Source organism: Cuculus canorus, chromosome 3 (assembly GCF_017976375.1).
Source record: "Cuculus canorus isolate bCucCan1 chromosome 3, bCucCan1.pri, whole genome shotgun sequence".
NCBI lineage: Eukaryota > Metazoa > Chordata > Aves > Cuculiformes > Cuculidae > Cuculus > Cuculus canorus.
The window spans coordinates 5,474,157-5,501,571 of record NC_071403.1 but is presented as its reverse complement, the minus strand read 5'-3'; the positions used below and the strand labels follow the sequence as shown (position 1 = coordinate 5,501,571).

The 27,415-nt window shown below is 39.4% G+C and overlaps 1 protein-coding gene across 20 annotated transcripts in view; it reads right to left on the bottom strand.

Moving 5' to 3' along the window:
* DLGAP2 (DLG associated protein 2) overlaps nt 1-27,415 on the bottom strand; it is a 508,423-nt gene that overhangs the window by 56,799 nt on the left and 424,209 nt on the right. For all 20 annotated transcript variants that reach the window (XM_054063034.1, XM_054063036.1, XM_054063035.1 and 17 more), the window contains 3 exons: nt 24,197-24,408; nt 8,410-8,557; nt 4,674-4,893 (listed from right to left, as the gene is read on the bottom strand). In XM_054063034.1, the coding sequence (XP_053919009.1) occupies nt 4,674-4,893; nt 8,410-8,557; nt 24,197-24,408 (580 nt within the window). The remainder of the gene's footprint in view (nt 1-4,673; nt 4,894-8,409; nt 8,558-24,196; nt 24,409-27,415) is intronic.

The window sequence follows — 27,415 nt, the reverse complement described above, 5'->3', positions numbered from 1 at the left end:
ATCAAAATACTCTAGCAGGAAAAACTGTGAAGAAACATCCTGAAATATTCTACAAGATATGGAGTAAGTCATAGTAGGACGAGGGGCGATGGGTACAAAGTGGAGAGGGGCAGATTTAGACTGGACGTAAGGAAGAATTTCTTCACTATGAGGGTGGTGAGTCCCTGGCCCAGGTTGCCCAGGGAAGCGGTGGCTGCCCCATCCCTGGAGGGGTTCAAGGCCAGGTTGGATGGGGCTTTGGGCAGCCTGAGCCAGTGGGAGGTGTCCCTGCCCATGGCAGGGGGTTGGAACTGGATGATCTTTAAAGTCCCTTCCAACCCACACTATTCTATGATGCTATATATAGGACTCTCTCTACCTATAGGACATACAACAGAAATAATTTGACCTTCTCAGGCAAAACAACTGGAGAGTGATTAATATCATAGAATGGTTTAGGTTGGAGTGGACTTTAAAGATCATCTATTTCCGACCTCCCTACCACAGACAGGGGCATCTTCCACTAGATCAGGTTACTCAAAGCCCCATCCTCCTCATTGGTTATGTTTTCAAAGTACACTCCAGTGTCGTGCGAGGGTATTTGATTTACTTTCCAGTCAAACAGGTGTTGCGGGTGAAATAACCTGTTAGTGCGTCACTGCTCCCAGCCCAGTTCACTCTGTTTCCCAAGAGGTCATCCAGAGCCCACTGTGCACTGAGCTGGTGGTGACACAGCTCTGGTACCTCAGGTAGCTCACACATATCTCCACAGCACTCTGCTACACCATCCAGACATCAGCAGGACGCTGACAGCATCTTGTATTTACGTGCAGAGAGGCAGCTGAGCTTGTACTACCTGGAAAGTGACCTAGATTTTATGCACTCTTCCTGAAAAGTGAAGCATTTCTTTGCTCGCATCGCTACCAAAGATGTGAGGCAGTAGCAGTTAGGATGACTACTGCACCCTGTGACTTCCCGTTCAGGAAATTACATGTTGTCTGCGATGGAGGGACAAGGTGGGAGGCAGAAGCAGCTGGAACTGTATTTTCTCAGCTGTGCATCTGACAGCTGCAACTGGATACAGTTCAGAGACAGAAAGCATATGCTGTCACTCAGGGCTTTTAACCTGAAGGATTTTTTTTACTGGGTTCATTATCTCTTTACAAAATGAAATGGCATGGCTAGCAAAGCCCTAACGGCAATGAAATATGAGTCTTAGCAGGAGGCACACAGAATCCAGGTCTAGCTCACAGTATGCCAGCAGTGCTGCCTGCCTCCTCTGCAGTTACATGTCTCATTCGTTCACACCTGGAGCAACAGGCAGTAAGTACCCTGTGTCTTGTTTTTTTTAGTCTTCATCAGTGGGGCAGAAGACTGGTTCCACAAGTAATTAAACTACATGGGTCTGTGCAGAAGTTCATCCAGTCTAAATCTGTTCATGGAATCATAGAACAGTTTGGGTTGGAAGGGACCTTAAAGACCATCCAGTTCCCACCCTACTGCCATGGGCAGGGACACCTCCCACTGGATCAGGCTGCCCAAGGCCCATCCAACCTGGCCTGGAACACCTCCAGGGATGGGGCAGCCACAGCTTCTGTGGGCAACCTGGGCCAGGGCCTCACCACTCTCATGGTGAAGAAATTCTTCCTTATGCCCAGTCTAAATCTGCCCCTCTCCAGTTTATACCCGTTACCCCTCATCCTATCCCCACAAGCCTTTATGAACAGTCCCTCTCCAGCTTTCTTGTAGCCCCTTCAGGTACTGGAAGGTCACTATAAGGTCTCCGCGGAGCTTTCTCTTCTCCAGGCTGAACAACCCCAACTCTCTCAGCCTGTCCTCATATGGCAGGTTCTCCATTCCTCTGATCATCCTTGTAGCCTCCTCTGGACCCGTTCCAACAGCTCCATCTCCTTCTTGTGTTGAGGATTCCAGAGCTGGAGACAATACTCCAGACATAATACTAATGTGTTCATTAGTACCAATGATATTACCAACGAACCATCTGGCTTTCTCTGCATCGCTGTATATATTTAAGAAGAGCTAGTTACAGGTAGTTCTTTTCCCATGTATTAAAAAACCCAGTTAACAAAGTCTATTAATAATGTCCCACATAACAGTGGGACATTATTAGTGTTGCAACTTTCCTACCTTCTGAAAACTGTTCATGCACCTAGGAATATTTTAAGTAGCTGCATGCTGTAAATAGATATCCCATTCTTTTGTTATTGAATTCATAGATCAAATATTACATTTTTTATTTTACATTTTCATTTTTAGTTACAGGAATTAATTTTTAGCTAAGCCTGTGTGTTATTATTTAATTGCTTTGCAGCATTGATAAGAGGCAGTCATGACCTACATCACTAAAACTTCGAGTAATGATTAAATTGCAATGCCTGTTAATTTTCTAAGAAATTACTTTAGTTTCTTTGCCAAGAAGAGATTTTTACATCAGAAGCAAAAGCGGAATTAATGTAATGTGATTTTCCTAAGAATTCAAAAGACTGAGTTGAAACTGAAGGTTTATGTGACCTTTGTGACATTTATTTGAATGAAGCCCATATAAATGTCAAATATCTGCCAACACCATTTTCACATTTCAGGCAACTGCTTTTTTTTTTACAATTTTCAGAGAGGGCTGGAGAAGTAAGATTTTTTTCTTTTTAATTATAGTAATGATAGGAAATGAAGCAACTCCCTCCAAAGTGACAGGGGCTGAAGAGAGAAATATGAAGAGTTACCCTGAGAGTTTTAAAAATGAGAACTTATTTGGCAACTGAAATTTTTCATTAACGGGGAGTCACATAACCCTTACTCTTCTTGTAAATCAGATAAATACTTCTAATTTGAATATTTATTTCAAATTTATTAATTCAAACATTTATATTAGAAGCTGAGGACAAGCTTGCTCACTGGTACGGAATATTTTGAATACAGAACCACACTCAGGACTGTGTACAGTCCATAGGCTTGGAATGAGTCTTGGCTCAGGAAAACATCTCAAATAATCTTTTTTCTCCCCAATCTCAATATCACCTCACCAGAACACAGTGGAAAGATTACATATATAGGTTAGAAAATCTATCTGATAAATCACCTCTGAGATGAGAGAGAAGCCATGTGTGAAATGAAGGTTAACATTTCCACAACCACAGTATTTAACCAAGAGACTGGTAATCAATGCAAAATATTTATTCCTGAGTATGAAAACACTGGGATGCAAACATATTTACTGCCTAATATGGTTATTTTCCCAAACATATTATATCATTCAGCTTTGTTGCTCTAAAGAAAATGAATTCCTTTCAGTGAGAATTTTGGGCTTATCTAGCGTAGAAACTCAAGACAGCTTAGGTTACAACCAATAAACTTGGTAACCACAGTAATTCTGAAAGTATTCCAACTCAGTACCTGCAGACAGACACTAAAATAGATATTTAGTTGTTTCTTTGGCTATGGAAGGTTTCTTCATAAGAATCACACAGTACTCTATGACAAAGGTGAAAATTAGCCTCTGGGGTAGCAATAAAATCTCTTTTTATATCAGGATAACATCTCTATTAAACAAAGGATAAAAACATCCCTAAAGATGGCACTGTAAGCCACAAGTTCTGGTTTTACATAAAGTTATATATAGCAATTAAAATACTATGCTTAATATAAAATAACATTTAATGCTACTTCTGGAACGCAAATATGTGTTATTCAAACTCAGCTTACTTCCTTTCTAAGCTCCTGCTGTTCTGTTATAGAACAGATGTGTCAAGCAAATAATTTTAGAAGTATTTTTGTATGATATATTTTGAGCTCTGTTTTTACCTTTTGTAGATGGGTAGCCTGCACTGCAATTTAATAGCATATGGTAAGGACAATAACATAATTAGGAACTGAAATTATCAAATTTGGAAATATAAGAGTGAATTTGGATCACCTAACAAAGAATAAGTGTTTGTTATAGATTCCATTTGAATTGTTTAACTTCCATCTGTGCAATCTTTTCTCTACCAATGCTAAACGCTAACATTCTAAAATAAGCAAAGCTATCGTCCTTGCTAAGCAACTAGTAAGAGAAAAGAAAGTTGCCAGAAGAAAGTCAAAAGATCCTAAAAATGAATGGGATAACAATGGATGCTAATAGCTACTCATGTGTAATAGCAAACGTGAAGCTCACCATCATGTTTATCAATAAGTGTATTGATACAACTGGTTACACCTTTTCTAAAAGAAGTAATTAATTCCCTGTTAAGTTAATTGTCTATAAGTGTTGAGACCAAATATTTAAAACCTTGCTTCTCTTTTTCTTTTGGTACTTTAAGGACGTAAATTAAAATCAGTGCAACTGATCTCATTTAGAAGATCTATTACTTGATAGATAAAAATATCTAAATGGTACTATTTGCACTTGCATTTTTTTACGTTTCCACCCAAACAACGGTATTTATGGGAAATGGAGGTCAAATTAAGGCTACATTGAAGTCGAGGTCCATTATAGTAAGCTGGCAGGGTTGTCCCCAGAAGAAGCCTATTTCAAGCTGTAGCCACAATGGTACAGTATCACAAACCTCAAAATCTTGGTAACAAATATTATCACTTCACAGGGGAATTGTTGCCAATGTCAAACATCGTTTTATAATACAAAACAAGACGACATATTTTTACATGCAGAATAGTGGAAGGATCAGTGATTTGCTTACCTGTGGTTGACCTGATAGTTGAGGTGATGTTGGAAGATGCCATCGCAGGTATACATTCATCATCTTGGGAATAGCCTGCCTGAATGGCACGCAAGTAACTGTGGCTTCTTGTTCGGAAACATCCAGGGAGGTCAAGGGCATCCATTGCCTGAGCTTCAACTTCACTAAACACTGATTCACACACCGATTCAAATTGCCCATTAACCTCTGCTTCACTCATCTGAATAAACAACAACAATGCATTTGATTTTTGACTTGCTTTTTTGTGATCATCACGGCCTCAACATCTCAAATGGACACCTGTACATTGATGAAGAACTGTTTTAGCAAATAGTTAAAATGTAGTAATCCCTTCTGATCACATTCACATTTTTTTAACTTACATCAGCTGTTTATACGTACACAGCAAGTACATCACACATGCCATACAGTTCATTTTACACTTAATATCGTTTGGCATATTCAGAGGATTTAAAATACATGATTTAATGGTAAGCAACAAGATCACTCTGCACTTATAGAAATCCATGTTCTGCCAGGAGAGAAGAACAGAAATCAGTTATACTGATCTTAGCCCTGAAAAGGTGCAGTTGGATTGCCGGGGTTACTACTTGCGGACATTTAGCCTATGCGGCAGGTTGTCCTCTTCCTCTTACTATAAAGGGGCTCAAGAAAGTATCTCACACTGGAAGAGGAAGTGATGCTTCTGAAAGGTTTGAGAAATATTGCTTCTAGAGTTGTGTCCAGTGAAGCATGTGAAAGAATAACCATTGTCTGACACAGCCTGACAAGCGGTCAGCTGAGAAAGTAATGCTCGGACCGCCTTTAGCTGAGGAGTGACCTAAACCAAACTCATTCCCAGGTTAACTCTGTTAGACCCTCAAATATTGTAGAAGAATGAGGTGTAGCCACTGTTTCTGCCTTTTCTTCAGCAGCGTTAAGTCTGATACTTTTGCCACCAGATGTGCAGAGGAACCTTATCTGTCAGAGCACCTTATCTGCATCACCCACTGGGCTGGCCCCTCGCGGGGGCACCCTCTGGCTCCCCAAAGTACTCGGGCAGGAGCATCTACCTGCTCACCCTGCCCTGTAGGATGCACATGATGCAAACCCCTGTATTTTTAGGTAGCGTTCATGATAAACAGGGTTTAGGCAGGCTAACCGGGTTTAGGCAAGCTAACCAGGCTTAGGCAGGGAACTATGTTTTGCAGTTTCGAAGATGAATGCCTAAATTCTACCTCAAATCACTTTTAGCAGGTTCTCTGAAGTCAGCTCTACCTACCTGTAAATGTACCTGATTAGTTAAAAATTATGCTTATCCAAAATCAGATAGGAAATTAACACTGGACAGATAAATTAAATATATGACCTCCTGATCCGTCATTCTGATAATAGTTTTTTAAAAAGAGAGTGCTAGAAATCAGAATCAGTATAAATACCAAGTTAAATTTGTAGCTTCACTAAGCAGCACATCATTGCTATTACTTTTGCTTTACGGCTGCTAAGTGCATTTTTCATTATTACTGTTCCTGGTACATTATTCATTATGGAAACAGAGTGAGTGCAAATGTTTCGACTGTTTTAGGATTTTGATTAAGTAAATGGAAATTTCATACGGAACTTCTGATGATAATGAATAACTGATATCTTAATTTCATGTAAGACATTTTGGCTACTAAATCTCTTCTGAAAGAAATTACATTACCCTTCATAAAATTTGCTTCTAATAAAGTTAAGTAGACTAATACAATCTTGAAAAGATTAAAAAAAAGGCATCTTACTTTCAAATATTTTGCATACATCATTGATCAGGAAATTCATGGTAATGCAGTCCATAAACACTTTAAGTCCTAATCACTTCTTTAAAACTAAGGTCATTTTCAATAGAAAAATAAGAGTTCTAAAACTTAAATTAAGAATATTAACCCTGGGATCCAGCATCTTTCCTGATTCTATCCTTAATAAAGAGTGAAAAATGAGGTATCTCACAAATGAAAAAGCATTAAAATTAGCACAAATCCTACAAATTGCCGTTATGTTGATGCGACAAGAACATGATGGTGTCATGGAAAAAAAACCAACCAACCACCAGGGAACAGCAAAGGTTTCAAACTTGTAATTTTAATACATTTACTCTGTGTAGCGTCTATTAAATGCATTTCTTACTGGTCTACAAACAGCTGGACTGTGAGGTAAGAAGTAGGTAGCTGACACAAAATTTTGTAGGTTAGTGAAGTCTGAAATAGAAATTAAGTTACTACATCCAGCAGGTTTAGTTAATCTGACCAATTGAGCAATCTACCTGAAAATTAAATGCATTGCGGACACCTTTTCAGGTAATGCACATTGGGATGAAGAATGTTAACAGCTGCTGAAAGCCATTAGTCATTACGGACAGCTCAGTTAACATCTCCGTGCATGGTCAAAGAGGCAGATGTTAGAATAGTTCTATATTATAGCATTGTTAGGTGACAGCCAACAGCACTTTCTTTGAATGCAGGATCTAATTCTTGTGAAACTGCCTCAAAACCAGAGCGCAATAAAAATGGAAAATAACCCAACCAGCGTAGCAAAAGCCAAGGAATGAAAATGATGCGGACAGGTTCCACAAGGGAGTTATGAAAAATAATGAAAGGTTTGGAAAATCACTGCCTGTTTCTAATTCTGATGTGTGCTGTGCAATGTTATACTTAGATTTATCCAATATAAATTAAGGAATTTGACTGAAGGGCATTAGTCAGGTGACTAGTCTCTCCCAACTCTGCAGTCAGTGAAGACTGACAGCATTTCCAGAGGGCTCTCAGCCCACTTGGGATGTGCATTGTCCTGGAAAAAACTCTTTCACTCTGTTAACTCCTAAAGATTTAGTTGTTGCCTCAGCTAAAAGCCTCAAGTCAGATGAGTTGAATCCAGGTCTGAGTAGCTATGAAATACGAATTGGATATGAATTAATATAAAATGGCTTAAAAAAGATTCTTTCCTTTTTTTTTCTTTTTTACATAACTATTATGTAGAATTAGCCACTATACCCTTAGGTGCCTCACTAAACAGTCAAAGAAAAATAAAGTAACAGATGTCTGAGAAGAGGGTAGGGACCACCTGTCACAAAGCAACACAGGGAAGAAATGTCAGGAGCGAAATACATTAGAAACATTGGAAATTTAATGTAAAGTTCTCTGCTAAACAGAACATGTACTTACTTCATAAGACTCCTTGCACTTCAAATCTGATTCAGATCTCACTTCACCATCAATTAGTACTAACTAACCAGCATAAAACCAGCAGGGTGGAAAAATGTCTCTTTTCAGAAGTCACCATACATAGAGTAACTGATAGGACTTATTCTTTTGCTCAAGAAGAGTGAGGGACTGAGTTTAAAGATGAATCATTGCTCCTTTGGAGGATAATTTTTATCCAATCTATATCTTAATCTGGCAACCCATATTTACTGAAATCAGAGTAGGTATTTTCAGAGGGTTATTGTAGGAGTGTGCCCCTTATGCTCAGCCGGAATCTTCTTAACAGGCAAATATTTAAGACAGACTGAAAATGAAAATAAGAGTATTTGTATTTTTAATGAAAAAAAATTGAAACTGAATTACTTTGGCAATTCACATCCTCAGTTTGATATTAATTAAAAAAAAAATAAATAAACCCACCCCTAAAACCATCAACTGGTAATAACTTTGGCATCTGTGGTTAACCTATAAGAAAAGTTATAAGAAGAATTTCCCACCTGACTAACACAGCTGGCCTGACTGAGCGTGCTCACTGCTCTCATATAGCTCTGATTCCTTGAGCGAAACTTTGGGGAATTGTAGTTTGCAGAGGGATCCAGGTTGTGACCCCCAGGCACGTCACTTGCAGTTTGAAGGTAGCTCTGACTACAAAGGAAAGAGGGAAAAAAAAAAAAAAGGAAAGGGTGTAAAACTACAGATGGAATCAATTAGGACACTAAAGACAGTCATTTGTACAAGACTCACAAGTCCTTTCCCCAGGGTCATCATCTCTATATAAAGCATCATAGATCTGTTGTAGTCAAACACTTTAGCGCAAGCAGAGAATCTGTCTGCAGTTCTGCTACCCAGATGATATGAAATTTTAAGTCTTTGCTGTATTTAAACATCATCAATCCTCCTGGCTATTAATGTTGAACTTTACTAAAAGAGAATGTCTAGGTCAACAGGAACAAGAACCAGAGCTAAAGTACAAACCAAAGCAGGTAAAAATGTTTCTCTGTAGATAAAATCTGTTACTTGTCATCTTTTTTTTTTTTTTAATCAAGGTGTTAAGCATCAAGAGACGTTTTATCTTCAGAAGTTTGACATATTTTTACAAAAGATCAAAATATCCTATGTTCAGATAAAAATAAGATTAATAAGATACCCAAAGCAACTGCACAAAGCTCTAGAAATGCTTTTCTTGCAACGTATCTCCCAGGTTGGAGCACTGGGAGCCTAACACCACACCAAGCCCTTTTCAGTATGCTTTCAATACAAGGATACGTTAGTCTTCATGTTTTATGTCAAATATATTGTTTATCTATCATTCCAGGAAAATGAAAGAAGACTGAGTAGAACTTTGCTTTGAACTCAAACTTTAAAAAAGAATTGAAAGTTGTGTATGATGTTTAGCAGAGTTCTCAGAACATCTGAAAATCAGATTTTAGGAGCCATGTGACACTCACCCCTGAACATCAGTTCACAAATTATTATCAGAAACTGTTGGAGTTCGTGTGGTAAATAGGAATGTTTTGTATTTATTTCTTAAAGGTAGGTTTAACAAAAAAAAAAACCAGTTTCTGGGAACAATAGATTTGTGCCTGTTGAACAACCATCAGTATTGGCAATAGAGTCATTTGACACTGAGCTGGTAGAGTTACTCTGTGCTGATGTGGCTGTGAAATCTAGTTGAGCTGTCAGGGATTTCTCTGTGAAAGGAGAAGCTTCCTTTCTGGAAGGACCAGAACACTCCATGGATCAGAAAGCCACAGGTTCAACTCCTGGTGCAAAATGAGGCACAAACCAGGACCTTGTTTCTTAGACCATATTTACCAAATCTTGAGAGTGGCCATAAGCCAATGCTTGAAGAAGGACTCAGCCTTCCTCACTAAGTGCACACAAGCTGAATTCGGGCAGAAAGCAATCCCTGAGGAGCACTCAAGGAGGAATCTCAGACCCTTTAGCATAGCTCTGACTACAGCAGAAAACAGCACTGAGTTCCATCTCTGTACGCGGCTGTGTCCTTTAATGTCAGATAACCAAAGATTCCTCACACCACCAGCTGCAAGAGCAGATGGGCTTTCTACTTCTCCTCCCCTTCCCCAACCCTTAGTCCTGGGGGATCTGTTCTCAAGCACTTGCATGTGTTCAATCCTTGGCTTGGCCATCTCAGAGTCAACACAGACATAGCCTCAGTGCATCTGCCAGCGGCAGAACTATCTGCTTCTCTAAGATGGCCTGCTGCCACATTCTTCAGAAAAAGAACAGGTTTTGCTTTGATCTTGGTGCAAAGCAGACATTTCCCTGGAGGAAAACCATCTTTTTTTCCTCCTATCTTTATTCAGTGTCTTCTACGGAACACCTCTGTAACCACAAGACAGGGATAAACTATGTAGAAACTATGCTATAATTGCTAAAACCAAAATGAAAATGTATGAGATGGATGCAGGCATGTGATCAGAGGTTAATTAAATCATTACAGTCAAAATGATTTGCGGATTAAGATAGCTGTCTGCTAGTTGGTCTAATTTGTTTTTTGATGATGAAAACAAGAACTGTGGCAGCATTTTTTTTGTTCCCACAGAATCACAAGGTTGGAAAGGACCCATTGGATCATCGAGTCCAACCATTCCTAACACTCCCTAAACCATGTCCCTAAGCACTTCATCCACCCGTTCCTTAAACACCTCCAGGGAAGGCGACTCGACCCCCTCCCTGGGCAGCCTCTGCCAGTGCCCAATGACTCTTTCTGTGAAGAATTTTTTTCTGATATCCAACCTGAACCTCTCCTGACGGAGCTTCAGGCCATTCCCTCTTGTCCTGTCACCTGTCACTTGGGAGAAGAGCCCAGCTCCCTCCTCTCCACAACCTCCTTTCAGGCAGTTGTAGAGAGCAATAAGGTCTCCCCTCAGCCTCCTCTTCTCCAGGCTAAACAACCCCAGCTCTCTCAGCCGCTCCTCGTAAGACTTGTTCTCCGGCCCCCTCACCAGCTTCGTTGCTCTTCTCTGGACACACTCCAGAGCCTCAACATCCTTCTTGTGGTGAGGGGCCCAGAACTGAACACAGTACTCAAGGTGCGGTCTCACCAGTGCCGAGTACAGAGGGAGAATCACCTCCCTGGACCTGCTGGTCACACCGTTTCTGATCCAAGCCAAGATGCCGTTGGCCTTCTTGGCCACCTGGGCACACTGCTGGCTCATGTTCAGTCGCTGTCAACCATTACCCCCAGGTCCTTCTCTTCTGTGCAGCTCTCCAGCCATTCTTCCCCCAGGTATGAAGACAAATAGAATAGATTAGGAGGAGTGGTGTAGAGCCTCCCTATCTAGTAGTATCCCTGTTTAGTAGTTGGATGTAACTAAACCTTCCTTCCTCTGGAAGAAGCAGGCTGATCACTGTCACCTGCTTAATGTCATTTTGATTCTTCATGTATACTTTACTAAATCCATCTGGTATTGTTAAACTTAGTGTTTTTCAAAACAGTTAGATGAGTCCCCTCTGGACTTTCTGCTTGTCATCAGGGGGTAAAATCCAGGATCCTGAGTTCAGAAGCAGTTTGTGAAAGGGATGTTTGAGGTTTCTTCATTAAAAACATGGCCCACATTAAGAAAACATAAAGACAATAGAATTAAGTTATAAATTATGAATTATTTTATAAACTACTTAAAAATTAATTAATTTAAACTGGCTCCTAATAACTGTCTCCTTTGCTAAGTAATGATCAACAATGTAGTATTTAATAGAATTTGGGTTGGAAGGGGCCTTTAAAGGTCGCCTGGTCCACCCCCTCTTCCAATAAACAGGGACAAATGAGCATTTCATTATCCTTGTGAAATATTGCTATCACTAAATACAATCAACAATTTCTACACAATAATTTATTGGGGAAAGAAACCTAGTATTCCATGGTACTGCTAAGCAGCTGAGCTTTGATGGATGAGTTTGGACATTACCTGATACTTAAATAACTTTTCATTTATCAAAGGAGAGCAATTGATTCATGGGACTGTAGCAAAATAAAAGAAACGTTACATATATTAAGCTATAAAAGCGATTTCACAGGCATTTGATTAACACTTTGAAATTTTACTGATAAAAATAAAGATAAGTTTTTATTTCTAAGATATACACTCAAAAGTTATCTTCTAGGATAAATGTCTCAATGCATAGCAAAAATTATGATCTTGCTATAAACATGATCCAGAACCAAAACACCATAGACTCAAAAGCTGCAAAAGGAAGTTGCTCTCAAATGTCATTATCTGTTCCTCAAGGAACTTGTCTGTCAACAACACACCAAAGCATATAGTATATCAAACACTGGTTAATGCTGGGTTTTTAATTACATCCACCCTACCTATAAGCTCAGGAATAAAATTTTTCACCTTCATTTCCAAAAGACCACAGATCTACCACTTTGATAAAAGAAAACAATTTTCTTCAATGCTCTGTAGTAGGATGATCTTGTATCTTAGCTGATGACTGAAGAAGGGCAAGACAAGCACGAGTACATCAGACGGTTTGACGGTTCATCTCCATGACAGTAAACAAATACATTAAGAGCAAAGAGGTGATTAAAGTCCAGTACTATGGAAGAGGAAGAAGACAATGAGACTACCAGGAAAAATTGAATTGGTATGTCAGTCCTCTTCCTATTTATTCTTTCAAACAAACACAATTTTAGGAATGGATTCCCTTTGAAGAGGTTTTTTGCCCATAAGGGTTGCTTTCCACTTTCCATTGGCTAGGGCATGTCCACAGCAGCTAGGAAGAGATCTTAAATTTAATGAGAAGCATCTTAATTGCAATCAAGACTCAAAGCCTAGAGAAACCAGGAAAGAGGCAGCCCCATGTAGTGACTGTGCAGCTCTGGAGAACCTCTAGTCTAAAAGCAAAGCTTTAGCACTCCCAGTGAAGACAGTCAAATTTGCAGCAGCACTGTCAGTACTTAGCAGATTGCCTGGGTGTATTCAGGGAGGACCAAATACTGCATTACAACCACATAAAGTGAACTACAGTACGGCACGCTTATCTGGGACGGCGTATCTGACAGCATATCTGGGACACTACATCAACCTGATACAGAACGACCGAGAAAGAGCTTAGGTTGCATATTCCAACAGTAAAACACAGATGAAGAGTAAGGGAAGAGGCAATAGTCCAAAAAGGAGTTCCTGCTTGGAAGTTTCTAGGAGTCTTGCATCACAGCCTCTCTTTTTTTTTTAGCCTTCCTATAGTCTGCAAGGACTCAAGCCTCTGTATCTAAGCCTTGTACGCTCTGCAGCTTCAATCTGAAAGACGCCCCTTCCACCAGCCCCAGAACCCCCATTTACCAAGCCCCCCCAAAGAATAGCTCTCCTACATTCTCGACTAGCCCAGATCCTAATCCTTGCTGCTCCCTGGAATCCTCTTAATTCCCAGCTCACAGTTCTCCTGCTCAGAATCTTCCAAAACACCATCACAGAAGCCAGCATCGGGCCACTTCTCCTACTCTGTCCTCTGTAGTACCCTTAACACCTCTATTTGTCAGCAGAATCCAGCTCACCACTGCTTCAGCCCTACGCCCTCACTGAGGACACCGAGAGGACACCTCACTGAGAAACTCTTGTCCTTCTTGTACAAAACAACTGTTCTTGCCCACATCTCACCAAGAATGAAATTTAAGAGCAGGATGGGGGGAAATAACTGCTGGAGAATACCTATTACTTTATCCCTACAAATAACAAGATGTACTAAAAAAAAATATAAAGAAAACATAAAAAGGATTACTTTTTCCTTATTTTCACTCCAGAAAAATGAATTTCCTTCTGTGTTTGGCCATGTCATGTAGCTGTCCTTAACAGGACTCGGCACAGGAAAAGCGTAGGAAGAAGCTTAAGTTTACCTATATTGTAATCAAACAGCATTGGATAAAATGTTCGTCAAAAGAGTTCAGGAGATGGAAGAACACATCTACAGCTCCTTATCTTTTTCCCCCTCTGCCACTGTAAAAGAAGACTTGTAAGACTAGAGAGCCATTCAGTATGTTTTTAATGAAAGGAACAATCATGTAAGCTAACCCAACAGCTGCAATCAAGCATTAACTAATGATAAGAGAAGAACTCTCATTTCCTCATCTTTAGCCATCTATTATTTAGCCATCTATTTCCTCCCTTATTAACTGTGTATTTTTAAAAGGAGCAGGATGCTTACTTTGCTTTATAGACAGTAAATAACTGGGTTTTTTTTTCCCCTGAATTCCACTGTTTTATATAACTTTTGGAAAGCTTATATGACCGTGGATAGTGTTTGAAGTAGCCCAATGACCTCAGCAAACAGCGCGGGTGGATCTGAGGCATTCCCACCACAGTCTGTACCACAGCACCTCGCACTACTGCCTTGAAGGCTATCACTTTGTGCAGTATGAATCACAGAATCATAGAATAGTTAGGATTGGAAGGGACCTTAGAGATCATCTCGTTCCAACCCCATTGCCGTGGGCAGGGACATCCTACTAGATCAGGCTGCCTAAGGTCCCATCCCATGCTTTGTCATCACTGAGTTCAGATGCTGATGAACACCCAGAGCATTTGTGGCATGTTTTGGCAGTCTCTTGTCATTGATGTATGACGAGTTTTACTGGAAGCTAGAATTACAACACGCAGTACTATACTATGATTTATGAAACTCCTGCATGTTCTGCAGGAGACAAATCTTTTTGTCATTGGGTGAAAAGGTATGTACGATAGTAAACCAACATGGTTTCACTTTTAGGACACCTTGAAATACCAGATTTAGAAGCTGACATGGTTTTTCAGCTTATAGCTAAGCCAGGGGCAAAACAAAACAAAGAACCCCCCCTAATTTCTCCCTACAACTTCAGATTCCTGAGCAGCAGTACCTGACAGTCAAAGCAACTCCAGTGGGAACATGAGGTGCAAGAATCTGGAGAAAACGATCTCTGTCACATGGGATTTTTTTTAACCTTCTGCATTTTATCCTTCAATAAGTGATTGATACGATATACTTTGTCATAAACCTAACACTTTTGCTTAAAAAAAGTATGAACATCATGCCAACAATGCGGCAAATGTCATACACTTGCCATGGTCATTCTTTGTTCTAATGACATTCAAAATAATGATCACTCTCCGGAGTACCTGTTCTCTGTCAAATGTTCAGCCACCAGTGCACCCCGGTCAAGTAGGTACCAAAGTGAATGAAAGTCTTCACAGCAATCTATAAGTTGCAGCAAGAAAGTCACCCCCTGATTCTGAATAGGTCTATCAGGTTTATTAAGGGAGCATCAGATATAAAGAAAGCCCTTTTCACATCAAATTAATTTTTGGAATTGTAACATTAAAAAATCACACCTTTTTATTTCCATGATCATGCCTGCATTTGTCCGAAAATCTGGGAATGAATGGGAGCATTACAGAAAGTACAATCTCCTCCATTTAAATCAGTATATGCAATTCAGAAGTATCATTCTAGGACAAAAAGATACAATTTGTAAAAGAATCCATTTTGGGCACCTAAAAGGCAGGAGCATTAGGATTAAGAAGGCAGCACAAGTTATCAAAACCTATTTTTTTGAGAGATTTGCATCTCAATTGATATTCATTTCTCTATCTGAATCTATCCTAACTATGTCTTTGTAGGTATATGAAATAACTCATCGAGCACAATCTAATGATTAAGCTTACCTAGCAGTGCTACTGTACGGCAGCTGCGAGTCACACTGTGTCTCTGTGGATCCCTGCTGAAGCCACAGAGCTCTGCAAAGGGGCGCAGATGTGTCTGCGTGCAGCCCATTGGAGAAATCAGACTATAGGTGTTAAGCCTGATTCTTTGGAATAGCACACTTAGTCTGGTTCTTTAAAAAAACCTGAAAGCACACATAAATCTGGCGAATATATCAGTAGCGAAGAATTTCTAATCTTTGCAAGACCAAAACTTCTCTTTGATCTGTAATAAATATGAGAATTTGGGCCAAATTAATTTTTTAAGATGACTACATATTTCACTATTGACCCACAGCCTTTTTGTGAAAAGGTGGTGAAAGATATCAAGCATCCGATGTATTAGAGGAATATGTTAGGAAAGAGGCGGAGATTGCTGTTTCTGTCCTTATGAAATGCCTACTAATCGCTGGTAGGAAAGAACCTTTCTCATCAGTAAGTATTTAGGGATCTTGTACAACATGAACCAGAAGAGAACGAGAGGAAATCATCTAGAATAGTTAAACAGTCTGGTGGTTTGATCACTCCTCGCAAAGACACAGAGGATGTAGGCTTAATCAAGCCTGTACTTCAAATCAAGCAGAATATGCATGTAATTAAAAAAAAAGTCTGATGTGGGAAATGTAAACTCAGAGCTATTGTTTGTAAGAGGTGAGAGATGCGCACATACAGCTAATGCCAAAAGTCTTATCCCAATTATTCTCTTTGGAGCTTGCCCTGGAGAGTAGGTGGCGAAGCGGTCAGCAACCACAAAAGCCAAGCAGACATTATGGCAAAAACCTAGAGGGATTTAAATCATCATGTATAGATCTGAGGATCTAAGCAGAACTCAAATAGTCTACGTATGTTCCTAAATCCCTTTACGGAATTGAAATATTCTTCAGGAAGCTCTCTCACTTTTTTTTCCTTGAATTTGCTTTTGGTACATATGTAGCACACATGCAAAAGATTGTAATTTGGCAGAATGAATGCAGACTATAGACCACCAGGGCTCAGTAGAGCATCTGAGCGTGAGCTTAATTTAAACGTACATATAAGTCTATTAAAGTCAACAGATCTTATGCAAATAAGTGACCTCATGCTTAAGTTGAAGATGTTAATGAAACTATCTAATTTCTGGGGGGAAAATAGAGTCGAATTGGGAGAAGTGAAAATATATATAGATGATTTCTGCTTTTTAAGTGAAAGCATAATTTTCAAATCCTTGCTTGAAGAACAGAAGCGTTTTGCTTCCGCACACATACTTTATAGCTTCATTTAGCTTTTATTAAAAACTAAACAAATGAGAAGAGCAGCTCTTGATTCTTTTCTAATGAAAATTAAACCTAACGTGTTTCACCAGAAACCAGAAACTTATTTTCTCTCGGATCTCAGTATGAGACTAGCCTGAATCTGACTGCATTTTCGCTACAATCAATCACATAATTGTATCTTTCTGACAAGAGCCTGTTTTACTCCTGAGAACACTTTGTTCAGAGCCTTAGGATCCCTTTTCCATCCCTGATCCAGGCTAATACGTTTCAGCCCTACAACACAAAGTTGGCATTCACTACAACAAGGCAGAAGATCTGGGCTTAATTACTCTCCGGGTTTCACATCATACTACTTCTAAGAGAACAAGGTGCCTAACACTGCTTAAGAGCATCTCCTATTATCCTCCAAAGGAAGAAAGGATGGGGACCATCTTCTGACCCCATAAAAGATACATCTTAAGTAGCCAGATGACGTGCTGCCCTTTGTTAGCATTCCCCCTTAACCCTGCAGACTAATCTAACCCCGATCTTATTGACTGCAGCGGAGAACACTATCACTGCGCCAGTGAAACACTGATTGCATTATTAGTTGATAAGGCTTTGTAATTAGCCCTCAAACTCTCCTCAGTAAAGCTCCAATTTCACCTCTCAGAGCCTCTGAGCGGATGCTACTACAGTACAGGGCATCAGAAAGCTCCTAATGAAGTGTGTAATGAGGCTTTTTAGAGCCAGAAGATCGAAGAAAAAGCAAAGATAAATAAAAAGCATATGAAAGACGAGGGTTAGTTTTCTAGTGATTTTTCCCATCTCTTCTATTGAAAATATTTCTCAGGACTGGCTTCAACACCATTCCTGATTTAAAACGCAGAAGAGGAGTTAATGGTAAATTGAAGTTTACCCTTAAAAACTAAAAACTCAAGGCTTCTGTCATTGGTGTGCAGCAATGGATACCACTGGAACAGGGCACTGATTTCTCCAGCAAGGAAGCTGTGCTCACACTCTGAGTCTGTGAAGCCTTTGCAGCACACCCACTCCTCCACATCTGCACACTCACCTACAGCCTGCCACGGCAAGACTTCTATGTACTTACCAAGTGGTATTTCTCTAGAAGAAATACCCACAAATTGGTCCATCACTGAACGATATGGTGTTAGCATCGCTACGGGCAAAGATAGATGAGAAGATAGAGGTTAGGTCTCGCACAGCGCTTCAGAACTTCTTTGGTTGTTACTTTCTCCTGTTGCAAGTGTGCCATAGTTAACACAAATAGTTCTAAATGGCAAGACTTTATTTTTCATGGAGATTTCCCGCGTCTTAGAGGAGCCTGTGCTGCTCCATGATTTTTGCTGAGCCAAGGGCTCTGGCAGTTAAGTGCTGTCAGATCTTCTTATTGCAGTTTAACCCACTTGTGTGTGTTTTGGCACTGCTTTTGTTGCCATAATGGAGTCTGCAGAATAGAATATGTGAAAATGCCTTGTGTGATTCCATAGGTCTAATGCCAGTTATTCTATACGTCCATGTAAATTAGCATGTCCATGGAGAGATGCAATCTCTCATTTTGGGGTGGGGAAGGATAGGGAGAGGTTATTTTTCATTCCGATCACTGCTGTGATCTGATTTACCGTAAGACAAGAAAACATGCGAATCATTTTAGGTTCTATTTAGGTGTATTAGCTTTAATTACTAAATAAAGTAATTTTTGCGCTGAGATACCAGATTGTGGAGAAGAGTGTCTGAAATATGGACGTGCATTGTGTTCTCCAAGTGTGTTATGGGCTTTAATAACGTCCAATGCAAAGGTGTTAGACACCTGAGTAGCTTTCTCTCTGACTGTGACTCAGTGTTTGAGACATACACTTCAACGCAGGGGCCAAAATCTGGCGGAGGGTTAGATGGAGAATATAGTTTAGACAAACAAGAGTTCCACCGGTACTACACTGTTGTAGTACCCCAAATAATGTGTTATGGCAGATTTTCTTACTCATTGAAATGTTACATTTTTGTCCTATTTATCTTCTTCCCTGCCTTGTTCTCTGCTCACCCATCAGCTTAATGTATCTGGACTACAAGTTGCCACTGTAAAGTCCACTATTACAGATCCACAAAACAAAAGTACACGTTGCTATCACTTATTTTATTTTCTTGTAGTTTAACCTATTTAGTCTTCATGTTTGCAGCATCTAGTTTCCCATGAGTCACTTCAAAGCATTATGGAAAACTTCATTACAGCACAACTGTTTATTTGCATGAGTGATTTCAGCATGACATTCAAAGCCAGTGCGCTAACTTTGGGCTAAATGCTATTGCTATCCATTTTTACTAAATGGTTAAACAGTTTTCAACAGTTTTCTTTTGCATCGCTTCAAAAAGGAGACACTAAAAATGGAACTTGCTATTTCTACAGTGCTATCCTGTTCATTTACACAGTCAGTATGCTAAGTAGTCTTTTCCTGAAAACAAGAAGAATCAAATAACTGGAACATTATCTTCAGTTACAGAGTTGTATTTACAGAGTCCCAAGCTCTTGTTTTCTTCTCAGCTTTCTTTTCTGCATCCCTGTGTCTCTGATGCTTTCACCTCTCAGCTTTGCTTGGTTTTGTCACAAATATAGAGGAATGACATTTAAGTAGGTTAGAAGGATCCCTTACAACTCATGTGGGTCAGTCTCTGTTTCAGAATTACACAAAACTTATTTAGGACAGACATTCCTTTTGTCTCAGCTTCACGTTCCATAAACTGATCAGCTGCGTTGACCTTTACTTTAAATGAAAATTGTTAGCAGCACGCTACCTACCTTCTACAAGTTACTTTCTGCAAACTGCCTTCCAACAGTTTAACTCCATCCCCAGTAGCATCACAGCATGGCAGAAAGCAATGGACTGAATTGAAAGGGCTTGCATTTCACCTCCACAAGACCCACATTTGTTTACAGGATACCAACAATGACATCCAAAAGGTTTTGTATGTCTAATCATAATGCAAAATATTAATTAAAAAAATTTTTTTTAATTAATATTTTGCATTATGATTGCATTATGATTTTTTTTTTTTTTTCTCCTGAGAGTCAGGATGTAAAATGGGATTGCTGGCACCATTCCAAGAAAGCAAAAAGTTGGAAAGGAAGCAGATTCAAGTGTGTGTCCTGTCTCCACCACATCAAGCCTTATTGCATTATATTTCACTCAAATGCAATTTAATAATAATAAATTACATTGGCCTTCGACTTGATGTTTCAGGACTTAGTAATGCTACGTACTGCTTACTCTTTTGAAACAGTATTCACAAAGATAGACTTGAAATGCATTTATTTTCCACAAGTAATCTCGATATTTAGGCATATTTAATTTCTGACAAATCCAAATTTGCATCACTTTGGCTATAGCTACACTCAGAAATAAGGGAGGTCCATTGCCTGACCCGCTGACCAACTGACCTGTATGGTTAAACTTCTTTTTCCTATAGAAAGGGTGGCTGCATCCAACAGGGTCAGTCCCTGAATCATGCCTGGGCACTACAGAAGAGCGCCAGGTGGCCTGGGCTGAAAGCAGGCTGGGGATCATGCTGGATGTGCTAACGCTTTGACAGAGGTGGCGATCAGGTGGCAGCACTTGGGCGTATGCCCTGCTTCTGCCATCTGCATGAAACAGCAGTGACAGACCCCGCACTCCTTTTTTATTCCCACTTGGAGCAAAACATACTCCTGTCCAAGAGTAACTTTCAGAATTTTAATGTTTCTGTTCAATCACTTACATTTACCTATTTGTATGTTGTTCAATAAAAGTATTTATTCAGATACAAATACGCTTTTTTATTGTTTATGAATCTTTAATGTTCAATTTGCCGAATCTTGGAGCGACGCAAACAGACAAAATTGCGGCTTACTTTTGTCAAAGTGGATTTAATAGGGAAAAAACTCCTTACAAAGATGCCTGATAAAATTTAGAGGAGAAACACACACATGCACGTGTTAAAGGTCTGTTGAAGGTCAAGTGACTAACTCTCTAGTTTTAATTTTATTCTATTCAGGGTAGTGATAGAAAACTAGGCTTATTCTTATGAAAAACCTACATACGTTTTGCAGCCAATGCATGGTTTTGCACTACCAAAACTACCAACATTCAGGTTTTGTTACAGGTTTACTGGTCTTCTGTCAGACCTCAGTTCTGAGCTATTCTGTCCACCCAAGCAGAGGACCAAGGGTGTATAAGCTCCATTTGATGTCCGTATTAGCTCCCTCCACCCTGGTAAACAAGCTAAAAGGCCGGCTAATGCAGCTGACATCTTGTATTATGTAATTTCTCATAATACATGCCAGAAACGCTATTTAGCCCTGCAATACATGCAGGAATGCCGTTCAAAACCTTGGCTTCTGGCTCAGCAGCATGATCAGAGCCACAAAGAGTACTTGGAATAAAATGGGGATTATTGAGCGATGCCAGAGGAGGAAGGAAGGCTCCATAACCATCACCCTTTGCTATATCCTTCACAGAAAACCATCAGGCAGAAAAGGTAACCACAGTAACAGAGAGACAGAAATACACTGGGAGGAGATGGCTTGTGATAAAAAAAAAACAGGTTTAGGATCAACATTCATAGTATCCCTATGAGACAAGAAATTTTCTGCTTGTGTTAGGACTGCTGAAAGTTGCAGATTTTTGCAGGAAAGACATGCAAGAACTAGAACCGTTGTCTGGCTGAAGTTCACTGGAAAAAACCCAAGTGTGTTAGACTGGCAGATTCAACTGCCCCTCAGTTTAAGGGAAACCCAAGGATTTAAAAGACATCTGGCAGCAGCAGCCTGGCTGCTCAGTTATTCCTGGTGCTGTGTTTGCGACAAATTCTCAACAGAGCCCCTAATAATATTTCACAGTATTACAAAAAGCTTCCTCCTTTCTTGACTGCAGTTAGTGGCAACTATGCCGTTAAATCCTTCGGGACCATAAACAGGCACAGCTGTCAACCCCAGTATATTATGTCAGCATCACACCTGTGTTTTACTCAATTATATTTTGAGCGGCGTATTTGCAAACCAAGGAGAACTGACAGAAGACACACCATTTGGTATTGGCCTACCAGCAACCACCTGCGTTCGGCATTTAATAGATCAAAAATGCCGACCAGAAATTTCTCTTCTTGAAACATATTCTTCGTTTGAACACATATGTCCAGATACAGTCTGGATCTGTTCATACTCTGTTGGGGTCTAGGACAAGGACGGAGACCTGCCACTCACCGGAAAATTTGTGCTGCTGTCTACATTCACGTGGGGAAGATCCAACCATAGCCAAAACCAAAGAAAAGAATAGAATATATTTTATTTGGTTGCAGTACTTGGAAAGTTAGAGTTACCTATGAGAAAATATTTCAGGTGGTGGTACTGGTATGGATATGACATACCCTCCGAAACAGGATGGTTGCATCCAAACTTCCTTCTGGAAATAATCCACACCAGTGCCCAGAACATGGCCGGGCAGTGGCTGTGACCATACTAATTGACCCAAGGTCTGCTGGGGATGGTCAAGTTTCTGTACTCAGGTCTGTGTCCTTGAAATGTTTAATTTAGCGGCAGGAAGACAGATGGCTGAAGTGTGGTAGTCTGAGAAAGCCGACTATCTCCTCTTTCCCTGTTGCCTTCAGAAGGGTCATTCTTAACAGGCCACAGACAAAAGATCGCTTTCCCTTAGCACAGCTTATCCCACAAGGATAATTTCCCCTTGTAGGACGCACAGCTTTCAGAGCCATTTACACAGAAACCCAGGACTGAAGAATTCACAACATATGTCTCCACCATGGCTAAGATATTACAGGCTCTACTCCCACTGACACGTACTCGTAAACTCAAAATTACCCATCTTTTATGTTTCCCGTGGACCTTCTCAAATTTGCACTGAACCAGCAGGTGTGCCTCAAACCCAAATTTCAGCCCAGCTAAGATGGCTGAGGATATAAAAAATTCAAACGTTGCTTCCAACCACTGTCATTAAGCGCTCATCTTCTCACCTTTGGAAATCAGCCAGGTACAGATCTATCAGCAGTACCGATGTTACAGGCCATGTTTTCATCATTGGAACTAATATTCTTGCATATCCTTCAGATTCACATTCAGGATTTGGCTCGGTTGCCTAAGCATAAGTCTCTGGCACTTTTTGAGATGCCATAAGGTATTCTCCTTGGATTTTAATTGTCAATTCAGAGCAGAAACCTGACAGTCTCGTTTCATGGTATCTCAGAAATCTTACAACAGCTTATGGTACAGATATGTCTGAATTCAGCCTATAGAGAAGCATCTACAAGCTATATGAAACAATACAATTGTAAACTTTCTCTTCGCTCACAGTGAAAATTGATGATTTTCTTCCAAAATGCAAGCTAAATAATTAAATTTAATTAGGCCAAAAGGATTTTTGCCTGAGGTTTTTGTTTGGTTTCTTTTATTTTATGAAAAGGTGAGTCACTATGATACGGTGTATGTGGTATTATCTACAGAACAATAAACAACCTTTAATCAAAGGTTTCACTCTTAATTTCTTCATTTTATGTATTTCTCCCAGGCAAAAAGATCAATCGTCTAAGCTGCGAGAAGCACCCAGTCACATCAGTAGAACCTACAGATTAGAAATCAGGCAACCACTTTGAAACTATCTTCAGAAGTATACTCACAGTTCAGTTATAAAGTGATATATTGAAAGAATAAAATGGAGAGAAAAATAAAGATCTGCTGGAAAAAAAATACAGATATATATTTTCCTATAGTATTAAAATTTTCTTTGGTTATTTAACAGGACATATTGTAGGTAGTTTGAATGAAAAAAAAAACTCAAACAGTCAATCAAACCTCTCCACAAAGGTTTAAATGAATATAACACAGTATAGCTAATACATAAAGCATTGTACTGATAAATAAAGTGCAAGATGCAAGATAAATGATAAAATTATATACATCTTATCATACCTAGTATAGAACAGAGTGCATTTTCTACTTCAGAGAAAGCAATGAAATAACAAAGACTTATAAAATGATCCTTCTAGAGAAAAAAATATTCCAAATTTTAAACTTTTGACAAAAATATGGATAGATTTCTTTCAATAAACACAACAAACTCTTTCTGAAGTAGCAAGCTTGTTACACAGATGGAGGAAGATAGCAGTATTTCATCCAGTAATTACAGGAAATTGTAGCTAATTTAAAATGAAGACATAAAAGTTAGCTTTTTAAATACAGTATCTAATTTTCTCATGGATACTGACCACTACTGGTAAGACATAAAGAAAAATTACTCAAGTCAAAGCAACTTTCAGAAAGCTGTATAGCATGGTACAGTGAAACTTACTTTTGATGATCTCCCAGTGGTCTTTGTCCAATGGATTTTAATAATGACTCTGGTCGAACTGTTAATTTTGGTGATGTCTTGGGGCTAGTATCAGAGTCTCCACTTTCTTCATCTCCCATGGCCTTAATATAGCTTCCACTTCTCATTCTTCTGCAGGGGATTTCTTCATCTTTCCCACTAGCTGGGTATCCTCCCCATTCATCCTGAGGTACCTAATGGAGACCATAAAACACACACCTGAAATGTGCATTATTCTTTTCACATATTTAAACACTTCTTTGATTTTTCATTTTACAAAGACAAATAATATTTTTTTTCTATTATTTAGAAACAGATCACTTAGAAATAAATTTCTCAGGACCCTATTGATTTGGCAGTTTCATTCCAACCTCAAGATTGGAAATTTTGAGTTTATAAATGTTGGAACCTAAGGAACAATCAAGTCATGCTTTCTGAGTTGAGCTGCAATATGGATTTAGACATGCTCTAAATTGCAAGAAGTAGCTCAGGTTAACATCATAAAAGTTTGCATACAGATTTTCAGCTCATAAATAGTAAACTGATCACGTGTCTCCGACCTAGGAGTCATTGAAAGGTGAGCACTTGAGAGTGTTTTACCAACTCTCCTTATATGAGGCTTTGACTGCTTTTCAGGAAGGCAAATAAAGCATTTTAGTGAAATTAAACTGTGATTTTGGCATAAATGGATAGGATTCTGACTTCGGGCAAACTTCTGTGAATTAAAAAAAAAGCAAACCATAGAATCATAGAATACTTCGGGTTGGAAGGGACTTTGAAGCTCATCCAGTTCCGATCTCACTGTGATGAGCAGAGACACCTCCCACTGGCTCAGGCTGCCCAAGGCCCATCCAACCTGGCCTGGAACACCTCCAGGGATGGGGCAGCCACAGCTTCCCTGGGCAACCTGGGCCAAGGCCTCACCACTCTCATAGTGAAGAAATTCCTCCAAATGCAGCAATTTGCCATCTTTATTTTTATATTTAGAATCTGCAAAATAGTTCATAGAGGCTGTAACATATCAGGGACGTAGGCAGGTAATTATTAATGCCTTTGCTTGAACCTGCTCTCATGCAGTTGTGGTGCTTTTTCAAACAGTAACATTGGTAGTCAGACAATCGGCGACTGGTGGATGGGTACCTCCCTGCATCACAAATTGGCAGAGATTTGAACAGGCATAAGATTTTCCATTCCAAAGTGAAATCAGCCTTATTTTAAGACTCCTGGACAAACTCAGCAAGCCCGTCTCTGCCAGTATTGCTGATTCTTTGCTTTTTGTTTAATCTTCCAAGGTGCTGAGTCCTCTGGTCCTCATCCAGAAACACACTTAAGCATTTACTTAACTTAAAGGTTACAAGCAACTCGCTGAAATCCATTATAATGACTCATGGTTCAAAAGAAGGATGTGACAGAGTGCACCAGTGGACCAGGGCTGATGCACTTGGCAGCGTCAAATCCTTTATCAACGTAATGACTTTGTATATATTAAACAGTACAATGGCATTATTTACCAATACGCTATAAATCTGAACTTCCAGTTAAGCATATGTTAAGGAGTTTCTGCAAAGCAAGGCGCATAATAAAGATGTTGAAGTCAAACTCCTACAGACAGAGCTCACTGTGGAGCTGAAGCAAATGCTCCCATTGGTGTCAGAAGGATTGAAGATCGGATTTAAATAATGAACACAATCTGCCTGTCATCATTCATAAAGGCTCGTGGGGATAGGACGAGGGGGAACTGGTATAAATTGGAGAGGGGCAGATTTAGACTGGACATTAGGAAGAATTTCTTCACCATGAGAGTGGTGAGGCCCTGGCCCAGGTTGCCCAGGGAAGCTGTGGCTGCCCCATCCCTGGAGGTGTTCAAGGCCAGGTTGGATGGGCCTTGGGCAGCCTGAGCCAGTGGGAGGTGTCTCGGCTCATCGCAGCGAGATCGGAACTGGATGGGCTTCAAAGTCCCTTCCAACTCAAACTATTCTATGATTCTATGATCTTTACTGCCCTTTCAAGATACACAAACCAACCCAACATCAGGTCAGCAGACCTGGTGCTTTGAGTCCCCAAAAAAGGATTAAGGGGAAAATGAAGTTTTTAAAGAGGGTGAACAAGCAAAGATAGAGAAAAATAAAGAAACAAGATGAAGAGAGAAAGAATAGAGACTGAAGATGAAGTCAGAAAAGAAGGAAAACAGATTGCACAGATCAGAAAAATAACAGAGACAAATATCAGAGAAAAAAATGTGTTCTATTCTTATACAAAGTAATAGGACAGAACATGAATCTAAATGAAATATGGGTTAGATCATGGGAAGGGACAAACTTTTCGTATTATTCAGCTTTGGAATGTTATTGGAAAGGGAGTATGAAAAATCTTGCTGAACTTGAAGACTCTAAATGCAATACATCATCCTCATTTCTTTTCTAAGATCTTCCATTAATATTGGAAGAAGGCTTTTTGAGATTATGGGAGACTTAAAAGATATTTACATGTAGTGACAATTATTGTAAGATCCAAATTCCTAAAATATATAAAATAAGTATAACTACTTAAGCTTTTTTTTTAATATATATGTATCTGCTGGCAACACTATTAACTGTAAAAACGTGAATTAGACAGCCTTACTGAGAAAAATTAATTGATATCATACAATCATACACTCACTTTTAAATCTTCTTTATTACTTGTATGTCAGCATAGCTAAAACCAAAATCCAAGTGCTGAAAAAAGCATTACTGGCATCTACGTGGGCCCACTGCAGGCTATACTGGTTAATTTTCTGTACTAAAGCTGAAATATTACGTTCAGTCTTAATATTCTTCTTTCAAAAAACTCATAACTTTTTCATAGAATAATTATTTTGGCTTGAAATTTCTTTCCTCCATTTTAGCTCAAAGATAATTAAATAGAAAGTTTAAAAAGACATTGATCAATAACCTTTTACTCATTCAGATGTAAAAGGATTAGTTTCTCAACTTTTGTCTGAAATTCTGTGTTCAAATAACTAGACTGGGACTGGATTTAAATGAGCAAACACAGGCGTATTTGTTGATTAAATGTGAAATTTTACTTTAAGAGATAGGAATGACTGATATTTTACATTAAAGTATCCACAAAATTAAGTTTCTTCTCTGTGATAAGGAGTTTCAGGAGGACAAATCTTACAGCTACGTGCCTTGGTATTTTTGCTGATTACATTTCTTT